The 14,695-nt window shown below is 31.8% G+C and overlaps 3 protein-coding genes across 3 annotated transcripts; 2 read left to right on the top strand and 1 right to left on the bottom strand.

Moving 5' to 3' along the window:
* Positions 1-1,756: 1,756 nt before the first annotated feature.
* On the top strand, positions 1,757-2,770 carry LOC123227210 (non-classical arabinogalactan protein 30). The gene has a single exon (XM_044651913.1). The coding sequence runs from the start codon at positions 2,064-2,066 to the stop codon at positions 2,586-2,588; it is 525 nt and encodes a 174-aa protein (XP_044507848.1). The 5' UTR covers positions 1,757-2,063; the 3' UTR covers positions 2,589-2,770.
* On the bottom strand, positions 2,112-5,350 carry LOC123227209 (probable inactive serine/threonine-protein kinase bub1). Its single transcript, XM_044651911.1, has 6 exons — positions 5,172-5,350; positions 4,940-5,084; positions 4,691-4,848; positions 4,344-4,428; positions 2,977-4,258; positions 2,112-2,275 (listed from the first exon to the last, which is right to left on the bottom strand). Exons 1-5 carry the CDS (start codon positions 5,267-5,269, stop codon positions 2,984-2,986), a joined length of 1,761 nt encoding a protein of 586 aa, XP_044507846.1. The 5' UTR covers positions 5,270-5,350; the 3' UTR covers positions 2,112-2,275; positions 2,977-2,983.
* Positions 5,351-9,865: 4,515 nt separating this feature from the next.
* On the top strand, positions 9,866-14,488 carry LOC123228216. Its single transcript, XM_044653528.1, has 4 exons — positions 9,866-10,399; positions 10,982-11,467; positions 12,802-13,314; positions 14,000-14,488. Exons 1-4 carry the CDS (start codon positions 9,926-9,928, stop codon positions 14,081-14,083), a joined length of 1,557 nt encoding a protein of 518 aa, XP_044509463.1. The 5' UTR covers positions 9,866-9,925; the 3' UTR covers positions 14,084-14,488.
* The last annotated feature ends 207 nt before the right edge of the window (positions 14,489-14,695 follow it).

Raw genomic sequence — 14,695 nt, 5'->3', positions numbered from 1 at the left:
TAAGAAATTGTTGTTATAGGTAAGAGAATGAACTTGTAGAACTTTAGTAGTAATGCTAAACTTTCTAAAATGAAATGATAAGTTTTGATTTGGGGGGTAAATGTAAGGTTTAAAATTATGGGGGGTTTAAAATTTTTAGTATCAATTTTGAGGGTGTAGAGGCAAGATTTATAAGATAAAGGAGAAATAAAGTTTAGGGGGAATGCTAAGGTGTCTAAACACTAAACTTTGATTTGAAGATAAATACAATATTTTATAATATAAAAGTCCTCAAATATTGTCAGGGGTGTGTTTGCATAAAATTAAAACTAAACATCAAATCAGAGGGTTACTTATAAGAATTTAAAACTAACGGGGATTTATGTATGTTGTTACGAGACAAATATGAGATTTAAAAGTTCGAAAGTTAAATAAAATTTTAATAAGTTTAGCATTTTGAAAATGCTATTAGCATTAACTCTCTAATTTATTTAAGTTTGGCTATTCAAGAGAAGGCTAGTTATAAGATGTTAAAGCTAGGAAAAGTTTATGAGAGTTTTAGGGGTGAAAATGTATAATTTGAAAGTTTAGGGGTATATTTAATTTGATGTGCAATGATATTTTAACATAAATTAACAATTTTTTAAAATTTTATTTATTTCTTTTGAAAAAAACATTATTACAATGATAAAATCTATCAAAATTTACAGTATTAATTATATCTCTCAATTAATGAATGATAGATCTTGGTCTATAAACCTTATATCGTTAATATTAAATCTTAATATTAAACTTTAAACCTTAATCATCTACTTTAACTAGAGCCCTTAATCGTACGTTATAAAACTTAACATCAAACTAAACTTTAAAACAAAACTCTAAACTTAATTGTTAATCCTAAATGTTAAACGTTAAGCATCAACCTTAAACTCAATCATAAAACTTAAATCGTAGACCTTAACCGTAAACAATTAAACTTAACATTAAATTCTAAATCCTAAATTTAATTGTTAAACCTAACTCTTCACACTAAAACTTAAACATTAAACTCTAGTGAAAAAAAATTTGGACAATTTTTTTGTCAAAACTCATTTTTTTATGTTGTCGGGAAAATCAAATGGACTAGATTTTTTTTTTTTTTTGGTGCCAAAACTGAATTTATATATGAAGGTATTTTTGTCAGTTCACAATCTGTTGGCCACCCAAATTTAATACTTAAGCAGTTTGGTCATTTTTGTACAGCCTCTCAAAATATAGTAATTTTAATAAATAATCTTTTGTTAATAAACAAATACAATTTGGGAAGATTGTAATAGAAGATAATGTAATTGGAATGCATGGCTGTAGATAAAACTCGAGTTTATAATTGAAATTAAAGCTTTGCATGTAGAAAACATTTATTTTACGCCAACTTTTCTCCATCATTTGGAGGGCCTTCATTTCTACATATATATATATTTTTGACATAAATCTCCTCCGGTCGCATCCAAATATCACTTGTACCACAAGGCCGTATCACCTCCTCCAACAATAAAATTATGTATATTTAATTTTGATACATAATTTATATATATAAATTATGTATTATCATATGATTAAATAATTTTAAATTAAATAAAATAATATTAAATTATATGATAATACATTATCTATGAATATAAATTATATATAAAAAATAGATACAGATAATATTGCTATACGTAAAAATTGACCATCAATTATTAAAACTGTAGACAGCTTGCCTCATGCCTGTTCTAGTTTGCGTTCGTGGCACAGACCAATATTATTGTCGAATCAATTTTATGCAAATTTTGAAAACCATCATATAAAAAAATTAAAATAATAGAGAATGATTAGGTGCAAGCATAATTCAATACCTTAAAGAAAGTGGCCTTCACGCCGGAGCACAAATTTGAGATTACGAGTCATTGACATGTAGTTTAGTAGCCTACACGTCCATCGAAACCCACACTTAAAAAATTTTAGCACACAAAAACAGCCCATATAAAAACCATTCAATCCAATCTACCTTCATCCCAGAATTCACAAAGCTTTCATCTCCTGAATTCCAAACCCAGAGAAAAATGGCAAGCAACAATTTCAGAATCATTGTCTCATCGCTCTTGCTCTTGTCATTGGTCTTTCCTTCCATGGCTGGTAATGAAAATACACCAGCAGTTGGGAAGACAGTTGATGTAGTTGTTGAAGGCATGGTGTATTGCCAGAGCTGTAAGCATTATGGAACATGGTCTTTGTCAGAGGCTGAGCCGATTGCTTCAGCAAAAGTTAGTGTTGTCTGCAAAAACGAAAAGGATCAAGTCAGCTACTACAAAGCTTTTCAAACGAATGACAATGGCTACTTCTACGCACAACTTGCAGGATTCAAGATGAACAACTATTTGGTGGAGCATCCCCTTCAATCATGCACTGTTAAGCTTGTGTCATCTCCTCTTGAAAATTGCAGCCTCCTATCCAATGTTAACTATGGAATGTACGGCGCCCCACTCCAATATGAAGGGAAGAGATTGTTCGGAAAGAGTTATGAGGCTGTGATCTATGCTGCAGGCCCCTTGGCTTTCCGTCCATCAAATTGCCCTACCAGAGCTTAATGACTTACTACCAGTTTACAATGAACCTTGACTAATCTTTGCTTCAGTTTTATTTCTTGTTGTGTTGCTTAATTTGCCAATTTAATGGTGCCTAATAATTTTTTTAAAGTTAATTCTGCTTTTATGCAGAATTGTTTCTTTCAAAGCCTCACTTCCTTGACTTGCTTATAAGATAATAAGTTTGACTTGTTTATAAGATAATAAGTTATTGATTATTTATGCTGTTTCCTAAGGGAGACAAATTGTCTCCTGATTAGGACATCATTTCACACACTGAACTCACAATGCATTCACATGAATTTAAGTATATATGAGGCAAAAAGTGATGGCAAAATAAATCAATTGAAATTTTAGATATTAACCAGAATACAGGACAAGTAGAACTTACTTTTTCCTTAGAAGTCCAATGGCATTCCAAACATCTTATTTATGTCATCCATGGCCTCCTTTGTAAACATGGTTGGCTCAAACAGATTGCAATCTCCTTTTTTCTTTGATGACTTCGATGAGGCCTGACATTGAGGTTTCAAGTCATCATCAGCAAGTATCAAGAAACCACCAGGGTCTTGATTTTTGACTGGCGCTTTCTCTTGCTTCTTTGGTCTCTTAGCCCTAACAAAATCTATTGGCTTGCCAAACATATTATTGATATCGGCCATAGCCTCCTTCAAGTTGATTGTTGGGTCTACTAAGCCATGGTGGCAAACATTTTCCACATCTGGCTCATCTAAAATAGTGGACCCAACAAACCTATGAACAACTGTATCCTCTCGAAGCTTTACTCGAGGTGAGCCCCCTGCATCCTGTTCATCAGAACTTTCAGATGGAAGGTCCTTTGGACTTGGAAACACGAAACCACTTACATGTGTAGAAGATGAACTGAAGCCTTGTGTCTCAATTTGCACTTCATTCAGCTCAAGGTTCCCTTCATCATCATTTCTAACTTCAATCTTATTACTTTCTTCGTCATCAACAAATATTGTGAATGGCTCTTTTTGAGGCAGGAAATTTTCAGCTCCACCATGCTGCATTAGTGAAACACCTTTTTCTTCTTTTCTCTCAATTGATTCAATGCCTTTATCCAAATTGTCATCAACAAACACCACGAAACCATTTTCCAATCTTTGATCTTCTTTCTTCTGGATTCCACGTGATCTTCTTCCACGTGGAGCTATATCTAAAGGCTCTTTAAACATGTTGTTAATGGCATTCATGGCCTCCTTCATATTTATCGTAGGATCCACCAGTCCATGATGGAAGGCATCTTCTGTTTCAGATTTTCCCACAATGGCTTTATCAACAAACTTCACCACAAATGTATCATCACCTGCAAACATTATAGGTTCATCAGATTCTCCTTTAGAATCCACTTGTCGCTTGGATGTACTTCTACTCCCAGATTTACCAACATGTTCCTCTTGCATGCTACCTAATCCAGTATGGCCCAGTTTCACTGAAACCCCATCATGTTTAGATTCCATTGATTGCTTCACATTCTGGGACCTTTCCTTCAAAATCTTCTTGGATTCTGCATTTCTATTCTCAAGCAGAGTTTCAGCTAAAGATCGTTCAACTACGCCTATGTTCTCACTGTTTTCTCCTGTCTCAGTGGAATGAGCAGGGGTGCTCCTGTCAGACAAAGGCCTCCTCGAAGTTCTCCGTTCCTCTTGCTGTATGATATCCGCCAATAATCAGATAACTAAATTCTTGGCCAATGAACAAATGCACAATACACAGAAGAAATAAAAGCAATACCCGCATTCTCTTCTTTTTGTGTCTTTCCATCCGATGAAGAAACTGCTCATAAGACTTCTGCAACTCATCGGCAGGCTCCGCAAAGCTATTCAAACAGTTAATAAAGACTGAATAAAGCTAGTCTAATTCTCCCCAACATCCCAAACAATTGAAGCAGATTTATAAGTAATCACATCCTTGTATGATTTGGTCATCGGTTGCAAATTAAAATATAATCCATTGACAAAACTATATCAAACTCACTAAACTGACTAAAGTAGGAATACGTAACAATATTACGGGTGGCTTATTTTTGCCATATCGATTAAGAAAAATCAATAAATATTTTCAAATGTAACTGAACTTACTTTTGCACTCCGAGGTGGTACATTTGCTCAGCCTCTTCAAATTTCTTCATCTTCTCATAGTAAAGAGCATATGCTTGATAGAATAAAGAATGTTTTCTTCCAATGCGATTCACCTCCATGCTTCTTAGTAGACCTCTCGGATCATCCACATAATCCATCTGCTCATCTCACACACACAGAAAACAGTTATTCTAAAATTATTAAATATGTAGGTTTAAAGAAAATATCTACTAATTAATTTGAAATTACCAATTCTAACCAAACGCGAAGATACCGCATGTCGTTCTTGTAACGCCGCTCGGACTCAAAAGTCTGAGTGCATTTCTGCAGAAACCGAGGCAATTTCTCCTTTAAGACATTTGAAGGTAGTGACTCTTTCATTTTCTTTATGCCTCTGCAACATATTTAATTAACGAATTTATATATGCTAATGAAATGGAAAATACGAGGAATAGATGAAAACGCGTCGAGGTTTAAATACCGGATCCAGGGAAGAAGGGGATCGGTGCCGGAGTAGGCTTTGATGTCTTGAATCAAAGAAGAGAATAAACTGTTGACGGCGGTGTCGTTTTGGGCCATGTTCCCGGAGAGACGAAGGTGACTGAAAATGGGTAAGTTTGGAGTTGAACTTGACAGTGGCTTGATTTTGAATTTGTGATTGTGCGCTTGTTTTCGCTTTTGGGGAATGTTCGCCTATACAAGCTCCCAAGTTTCAGATTCTGGGCTCCACGTAAAATGTGGGACACGTGTTCCAATCAACATCGGTGTTTTATCAACTTGCAAGTTACAATGAAAACTAATATGTCATTTCTGTCCAAAACATTTAATTAAACCGTGAAATTATATATATATATATATATATATATATATATATATATATTATATAATTAAGTAATTTTAAATTAATAATAAGATAATATTTAATTATATAATGATATATATATATATATATAATTATATAATTAAGTAATTTTAAATTAATAATAAGATAATATTTAATTATATAATGATATATATAAATATATATAATTATACAATTAAAATAAATATACATAATATTACTTTTAATTAAATTTATCGAATAACATATTCTCAAATTATTTATTTATTTATTAAATTTATTAAAATTTTATGATATATTAAAAAACAAAAAAAAATCCTAAACTAAATAATGCATTACTCTAAAAGTTTATTAAATAATTTTATATTCATAATATATATTAATTTTAATAAAAAATAATAAAAAAGTTTACAAACATATATTTGAACATCAAATATAATTTTTAAAAATATTAAAAATGTCAAATATTTTTTTTATGAATTTTATAATTTTGAAAAACTCTTAAGAGTGTTTTAAAAAATGTATATTTTAATATCTTCTCAAATAATTTAAAAAAAATGATAGATATATTCTTAAGGCACTGAATAGAACACAAAATATTATTGGTGTTTATGTCATGTCATAACAATTGCATTGTAATTATATTTTTAAAATATACGAGATAAATATAATAATAAAGGAAACATGATAAGAAAAATATCTATTTACACACATCCCCATTGTATTATTTGCAGTTCAGTCCAATAAGGTTGTTATTATAATATTTTAAACCTTTGGGGACAAAATAAAAGTTAATTAATTAACTACACATGAATTATAATTGAACAAAATGATATAATTATAATTAAATTTTAAAACTAATGGCTGATTTTGACATATTGGTGTAAATTAATTTTTTTTTCAAATTTATAAGATGGTAATCTGTTATTTTATGAAACCTTGAGTAGGAAATAGTCATTTAACCAATTTCTATAATTATGGAAAAAGATGAAATATCTAGTGTTATTTTTAAAAAAGTAATCAATAATTAATGTCGGACGAACTAACCACTTTAAGATCGCACTAAAATAGTGTGATTACACTACAATCATACCACATCCCATGTGCAATATGGCAAGAGATCTCACCTAGCAAACTTATTAAGCCTATCTAGAATAGTACTTGTTAGTGTTTTTATTTTATTTAATTGAAAATAGGAGTCTTAATAATAAATTTTCAAGTTGATGCAAAATTTTATTTTGTTTATACTTTAGGATATAAGTGATATTAATTATATAATATATTATAATTTAACAAAAATATCCTATAACAATTAAAATTAATGTTTTGAATTTAATAGATGGGTGAAAAATAGATTTTTTAAACCTAAAGAGAAATACTTCAAGTGGAAAACATAATTCTCCCGTAATAAAAGATCATTTACCAAAATTATTGATAATATAATATAATTAGACATGTTTGTGGTCATGTTAGACTAAATTCAATACAACTCATTATGTTGTGTCAAGACCCATAAAATGGTGGGTCATGTTAGCCCTTGGAATGATAATACCTGAAACACAACCCAGGGCTTCCCATGTTGTGCCTTTGTGAGCCCTTGGTGGGAGTAACTCGCATGCTTTGTAAACCAATTTATTTATTTTTTTTCACAGGTTGTGTTAGGCTGATTTGCAAGCCTTACCCTAAGCTCCGTTGCAGGCCAATTGGACTTAGTTTTAAGACAAAAAAGAAGGTTAACCTTTTTTAAGAAAGACAAAATGGCACCTAGGCATTAATTAGGCTAGGACCCAAATCGAGTTAGTTTGGTCTAAAAAACTAATTTGACTTAGTTTGATTCAATTTGAATTTGTTTAGTTTAAATTCCCAAATTTGAAATGAGTTTAAATCAAAAGGGTTGGCTCTTACCTATCAAAGTCATATAATTGTCAACATAAAAGTCAATCTATCATGTAATTTGAAGAGAGAATGCAAACTTATTTTAAGTTTGGGTGAAATAAAATATTTTCATTTTTTGTATGATTTCGATATTCCTATAACTCCAGGTTGGAGAATTTTGAGATAATTTGGGTGTTTGTCACATGATTCTAACAATAACAAAATAAAAGTCTGAAATCCAAATAGTTGTAGCTTTCAATAGAGTAATTTTGGAGTTATACTTTATATACTAATAAATTATACAAACTTATTTATATATTATGGTATCTTAGCATCTGAATGAATGAATGATTTAAAGTAAGAGAAAAAATAAATAATCACATCTCTTAATCATAAATTGTTATATCAATTTATATATATAAATTTATACACTTTTTTATACACATATTTTTTTAAAATTTTGTTATAATTTTGATTTGATTGTTTAATCTATACCACTTATTATAAAATAAAAAGTAAAATATAGAAATAATAAAAACACTAAAATACAAGGATATTTTTGCAAAAAAACCAAGTATTTTTTCAAAGGGTTATCAATATAATCCATAAAGAATTATCATTTTTAGTTACAAGAGTAGATATCTTATCATGTAGTTTGGTTATGAGACCATACTAATATCTATGGCAATAAGGCTATCGGTTTGTTGTAAGGCTAAAAGACTTATTCCCCCGCAAGGTTTGTCAAATTAAATCGGAGTATATACACACCTAATCTTTACCAACAATTGGTTCTGAAAGAAAATGCACTCAAAAGAATCAAATGATGAAAGCACCAAAACAAAGTACTATTATGTCAAGGATGCCAATATGTGGTTCAAGAGCTTCAAGTTTTTCCTTTTTTGACTTAATTTTTTTGTCAGAATAATACAATACCCAAATTACCCTTATTACGTCAATAAAAAATATGCATATATATCATAGAGATGGTCCTCAATCCAACATTAGTTTGGTTGTTGTTTGGCTAACCAAACATTAATGTTAAAAGATAATATGATGTAGACACTATTTCTATTTCTTAGCTTCGATAAAATATTGGTTAATGAAAAGATTAGAATGTACAATAATTGCATAATTGAGAAGTTAAAATTAGTTTTTGTTGATTTTCTATCATTTAAGTAGTTATGATGTCTTGTCAGAAACTACTCGTGGTTTGTGAATAGAGGGCTAATTAATTTTAGATTAATTATTCACTATCAATATAAGAGAAAACTTGTAGGTTATATACAATAAGAGATTGATTGTCATGACTAGAACAGTTTTTTGATTTATTACATATAAGTGAATCACACTTGAACATTGTGACTTAAGCTCTCTTAATGAGTGACTAAGATTCAATCAATAATGATGAATGTCATATTTTATTGTTAGGCCTAAGTACAACAAATTAAAGTTTTAAGGGTTAAACAATAATAATCCAAAAGTTGAGGGGCTACAATAAATAATAAATTGAAAACACTTCATAAAATTGCATTAAATATTGGTGATCTAACAATCGCGTAAATTATTTAACACCTTTATTGAAATCTCAGTTTTGTGATTGTCTCTGTGTAGATAAATAGTAACTCCACTATGTCGCAAGGGATTATGAAAACACCTATCGCGAAGACAAAGTCAATGGAGTCTCTAACAAAGCTTTGATTCAATATTTTTGTATGTTCAGATTTGTTGATCCATTATCCTTTATTTTAGGTTACCCAGAATCTCAATTTGCCATTCGATTCTATAGTGGTTTTAGCGCTTTTGGGGTGTTCATTCACAATGTGGATCCCTAAAAAAAAAAAAAAGCAATTAATTTAAATGTTAAAATAAACAAAACATTATACTAAAAAATATAACTATCATATTTTATAAAAAAATATATATATGAAAATCATTTTGTCCCCAGATAAAAAATATAATGTTGCCTCTCTTGTGCGTACAAATTACAATGTGCACCTAATAGGCACAATGCCTACCCAATACACCCCCCAATTGATAGACAACTAAATATAGACATTATCTACCTAGTATGCACACCCTAAACTACCCAAATATAGTTTTTCAATCAATTAACAACCAATTTCATAAGCATTTTCAAGAAGAAGTTGAATGAAATTTGATTGAAAATGAATGGATTGTAATTTGAATGTCCATCGGCAAATTTTGGTCATTAACGGTTTTTCCATTAAGTATATCGGGGTGAATTTGGTAAATTATATTATTTTAATTATATCCGAATAATTCATGAAGTGTTTACTAAATACTTATAAACTCCTCAATTAAAATATACATTAAATTAGGTATAAAAGTGATGTGAAATTTATTATTAGATCATTTTAAATTTAAAAAAAAAATTATTATTGTCCAATTATTTTTTTAATTAAATTGCTCTATGTAAACTGGATATTAAAATTCAGTGTTTTAATATTATTATTTCACTCGATAGTCACTTTACTTCTCATTTGCGCCTCTCTGAATCAATGGCTAACCTGTACGAGAAACCCGACCTTGCACAAAAGCCCGAATCGATCAACCCTAGCTACGAGAGCGACGATGACGAAGAAGACCTCGAGGAAGAAGAAGACGGTGATATGGACGAAGACTCCGAACCGGCCCCGCCGAGGGAGAAGATGGTAAAATTGTTGAGCCGGATGCAAAGCGACACCGTTCCACTGCGCGTGCACGACGTGATTGTGAAAGGGAACACGAAGACGAAGGAGTATTTAATTGAAGCGGAACTAGAGGCTATCAAGAATGCCACGTCAATGCAAGAGATAATCCAGGCGGCCAGTATTGTTAATTACAGGCTGCAAGAGCTCGAATGCTTTGACTCCGTCAACATCACGCTCGATGCGGGCCCACCGGAGCTTCCGGGTACGGCGAATGTGATCATCGAAGTTGTTGAAACAAAAAGTCCAGTGTCTGGTCAAATCGGAACTTACACCAAAGGAGAGGTATTTAAATAATTTTATGCATGAATTATGCGTGTTGGTTAAATTGAGATTTAGTTCAATGTTGAATTTGTTGTATATGTAATGGCGTGCTTGGTGAAGTAGAAAATTTTGGACTAGTAGAAGGAAAATTGAGAGAAATGTGGGGAAGTACCGTATTTAAACATGTGTTGTGAATAGCTTGTGCTGTGTAGTCATTGATGTGGCATTGGTGATATTAGGATATCATGATTCGATATGTTGGTTGAAGGAAGGCATATAAATGTTAAGTTTTATACAAACTTTCTGAAATGAGAATGAGAATTGAGATACTGAAATTATAAACATTATCTTTGGGATATTGAAGAAGGTCTTATATGTTATTTAAAAATACTTGATGTGTTTTTGGTGGATAGGCTTGATGATGCTCATCCTATGTAATTTTTTTTTTTTTTTAAGTGCCAAGCTTGGCTATTCTTTGGTGTACTACCAGTTCACACTTGTATTATATCCAAGTGACTGTAGATTTTGAATATGATGCAAGGCAGTGTGTTGCTGAGTGTGCCCCTTAATTTTTTTTTCTAAATCTCTATAACACTTATGTAGGGTAAATCTTCATCAGTTGAAGGATCACTCAAGTACAAAAACTTTCTTGGGTATGGTGATTTGTGGGATGCTTCTTTGGCATATGGCTTTGACCGCTCCGCAGAGGTAAGCGCTGGTGTGTATATCCCCAGATTTAAAGGCCTGGTGAGTCCTCTGACTGTACGGGTTTCACTACTATCCCAAGACTGGCTAAAATTTTCATCTTACAAAGAAAGATCATTGGGGCTGTCTCTTGGCTTGTTTTCATCTAAGTATCATGACTTGGGATACAATCTTGCATGGAGAACCTTGACAGATCCATCACAAATGTCATCCAGGTCCATAAGGAGACAACTTGGACATGATTTTCTTTCATCTCTAAAGTATACATTTAGGTTTGACAAGAGAAATTCTCTTCTGAGGCCAACTCGGGGATATGCTTTTGTTTCAACCACGCAAATTGGCGGCATTGCACCAGATAACAGGACCCTGAGATTTTTGCGACAGGTTCAATCTAACTCTCATTCTTGGTTTTGCTTGCACCTGTTTGATAACATTTTTGACTGCACAATTGTTTTGTTACTCTTTCATGATTCTATTTATTATTGACATTTCTGTCAATTGATATTGTGGTACAAAAATTGCGCTTGGTTTTTTACTGGAAACCTTTTGCTTGACTTTCATTTTATGTAACTCTCCCTGTTTCTAGTCAAACTTAAATGATTTCACTTTGGCCATTTATATGTATGATTTAGAGTGAGAGCCACACTTAGGGGTGCACACGGTCTGCTTTGTGCGATTTGAGATCTTTCCAAATTAAATTGAAAAAAAAAATAGTTTGAAAATTTTTCAAACCAAATCAAACCATTTTAGGTTTCAAACCAAACAAAACCAAATAAAACAGAAAAAATACGGTTTAGTTTAGTTTGGATTATAGTTTAAACCTATTAAAATAATTCATTTATAAATATATATTATGTAATAAAATTAATTGAATAATTGTTTTCTAGAACATAATATAAACATGTAAAATAAGTATGAAATATATAGACAATATATATGTAAAGAAAATGATAAAATAAATTTGAAAAAAATAAATTATATACCTAATTGCTTATTGAAAAATTATGTGAAATATAATTATATATATGTATTTTAAAAATACGGTTTATGGTTTGAAAATTGCCAAAACTTAAAACTGTTTTTCAAAAATTTATCAATTCAAACCAAACCATTTTACAAATCAAACCAAACTTTAATTTTTAAGTGGTTGGGTCTGGTTTTACGGTTTAAATCGAATTATGCACACCTTTAGTCATACTCTGACTTTAAACTTAATATGATAGATTTAGTAGACATTTACCAACCCTTTGGCATGCGTATGGAGACAGCATTGTTCCTGTAAATGCTTATTTTGTGGTTTCATGATTCCATTAGGGTGCTAGGAGAATAAAATCTAAATATTGTTTCTATGACAGAAGGAACTGGGATTCAGTCGTCCATTCTGAAATTAAGGAACTTTCCAAAGTGTTTTAGGGCCTTTTGGCTTGATAAAAGTAGTTGCTGTACTTTTTTGCATTATGCTATTGTTTCCTATTTGCATGTTTAACATTTTATTTCCATGTCTCTGTAGCTTTGTGTGCTGTTTTAATATGAGGTTAATATTATAATGAATCAGTGTCTTCTTATGTAATCATGGACTGCTCATGAGATTGATCTTGTTTCTGCTTCTTGTGTGTGTCACTGTGGCTTCAGATTTCCTAAATGATTCATTTGTTTTTGTGTGGGTTATGCAATGTTGATCTGTTTCTTAACCTTGTTGACAATGCCTTATGTTACAGGAGCTTGATCTTCGATTTGCTGTTCCATTTGGATTTTATCACACTTCCCTAAATTTTGGGGTATCCAGTGGTGTTCTTTTCCCACTTGAAAGAGGATTCTTGAGCATGTCTTCATCTGTACCTGAGAGATTCTTTTTGGGCGGTAATTTATCTCCAGTTTGCCATTTGGGAGGGCCACTGGCTTTGTGGGGGTTTAAAACTAGGGGACTGGGCCCTGCAGAGCCCAGAAGGCAAATGACAGGAAATTCTTCTGATGAGAATGCAGATCCTGCTGAAAGGGATTTTCTTGGAGGAGACCTAGCTGTTTCTGCTTTTGCAGATCTTTCTTTTGATCTTCCTTTGAGGTGGTTTAGAGAAAAAGGAATTCATGGACATTTGTTTGCATGTGCTGGAAGTGTTGCCAAGTTAACAGAGAACGAGTACCGGAATTTCTCTTTGCCAAAGTTTTTGGAGTCTTTTCGAAGCTCTTTAGGTGGTGGCATTGTTTTCCCAACAAATCTATTCCGCCTAGAGGTGAGTTCTCTTTTCTGTTAAGTTTATAAATATGAGCAAAAAGGAATGCTTTGTTCCAGGTGTGCTGCATGATTGAGGAAGGTTACCTGATGAATATCAATTGATGTGGGGGTCTCTTGTGTAACTCTGCATATTGCTTCTGAAACAATTATTTTACTAACAAGAGCATTATAACTATAGCATGTATTTAAAATGATTAAGAGTGACTATTCATTTAAATAAATTTTTTCATTTCACAAGTTGTCATGGTGCGATTCTCCTAATAAACCAATCTGCTGTGAGTCTGTGGCTTTTAAGTTAAAAAATGGATTTGCATGTTATGGGTTGTTAGTAGTAAAGTAATACTGGAATATATATTAATCATTTAGGCCCTCTTGCTATAAATTTATACGGACTATGCATATACACCATCGGATTTGGACTGTAGTTTGTCGTTTTAGTCCCATGTAATTAATTCAACGGTGAATATATATGGTGGTAGGTAGAGTAGCTATTTGTTGGCAGGAGAGAGAGAAAATGTTATTGGGAAAATCTTGTTGAATGCTATAGATACCGTCCTTGTTTGCATAAGTGCTATATGTTCCTCGAAAACAACTAATTTTTCTTTAGTTTTTTTAAATTAAAAGTAGCTATTTGTTTTTAGGAAGACATATTCTTTAATTGAGAAACTTGATTTTGATTTCAGGTTAACTATTGCTACATACTGAAAAAATTTGATCATGACCATGGTAAAAGTGGCATTCAGATAAGCATATCTGCTCCATCCTAGAATTCGGGATTACTTGTATTGATATCTAATACCCGGCAACCGGTAGAGGTGACAAACAAAACCTGTCATTTCAGGTAATCAAGATTCTCTGTAGTTTGGCTGTTTGATGATTGCGCATCTTGCTGGATACCTGAGTTTAGAGCAAGAATTGTTATTGTTTTTTCCATTGTAATTCATATCTGGGCAGGAACTTCAGAAAACATGATGTTTTATGATGCATAAGGGTAGACGGAAATAATTTTGGTATCTAAGCTTTAGATGCATGTATTGGCCTTTTTTCTTTCAAGGTGTCTGACGAAACTTCTGAGGGGTCTAATGTTGAAACTTACATTTTAGACAACCAAACCTTTTATTGGTATCACGGGAAAATGCTCTCAACAATAAATTTCAATATTATTTCTTTCAGGTTTACTCTTTTACTTGCAGAAGCTTATATTCCTGCTTTTGTTGCTTAAAGCATGACAAAGGTTTAATCTAGAGTTGCAGTGACCAGAGTACAGGGGAGGTTGCAATCAGAATAGTCCACTATATTTTCTGAAATCATTGAATGGCATATTAGGAGTAGATTTAATGAGGAACATTTGATCACCTCCCAACAAAAATTGAAATTTT

The sequence above is a fragment of the Mangifera indica genome, chromosome 10, assembly GCF_011075055.1.
Source record: "Mangifera indica cultivar Alphonso chromosome 10, CATAS_Mindica_2.1, whole genome shotgun sequence".
Lineage (NCBI taxonomy): Eukaryota > Viridiplantae > Streptophyta > Magnoliopsida > Sapindales > Anacardiaceae > Mangifera > Mangifera indica.
Note: the sequence above shows the minus strand (reverse complement) of the source record. Positions and strands in the feature narration are given on the sequence as shown.

What these genes read in the sequence shown, in the direction of transcription:
- LOC123227210 (XM_044651913.1), top strand. Translation starts at nt 2,064, where the DNA reads ATGGCAAGCAACAATTTCAGAATCATTGTCTCATCGCTCTTGCTCTTG.
- LOC123227209 (XM_044651911.1), bottom strand. Translation starts at nt 5,269, where the DNA reads ATGGCCCAAAACGACACCGCCGTCAACAGTTTATTCTCTTCTTTGATT. An exon ending in TTCGCGTTTGGTTAGAATTG is followed by an intron (nt 4,849 to 4,939) that starts GTAATTTCAAAT and finishes TGAGATGAGCAG; the next exon opens with ATGGATTATGTGGATGATCC. An exon ending in TACCACCTCGGAGTGCAAAA is followed by an intron (nt 4,429 to 4,690) that starts GTAAGTTCAGTT and finishes CTGTTTGAATAG; the next exon opens with CTTTGCGGAGCCTGCCGATG.
- LOC123228216 (XM_044653528.1), top strand. Translation starts at nt 9,926, where the DNA reads ATGGCTAACCTGTACGAGAAACCCGACCTTGCACAAAAGCCCGAATCG. An exon ending in CCCTGAGATTTTTGCGACAG is followed by an intron (nt 11,468 to 12,801) that starts GTTCAATCTAAC and finishes CTTATGTTACAG; the next exon opens with GAGCTTGATCTTCGATTTGC. An exon ending in CAAATCTATTCCGCCTAGAG is followed by an intron (nt 13,315 to 13,999) that starts GTGAGTTCTCTT and finishes TTTTGATTTCAG; the next exon opens with GTTAACTATTGCTACATACT.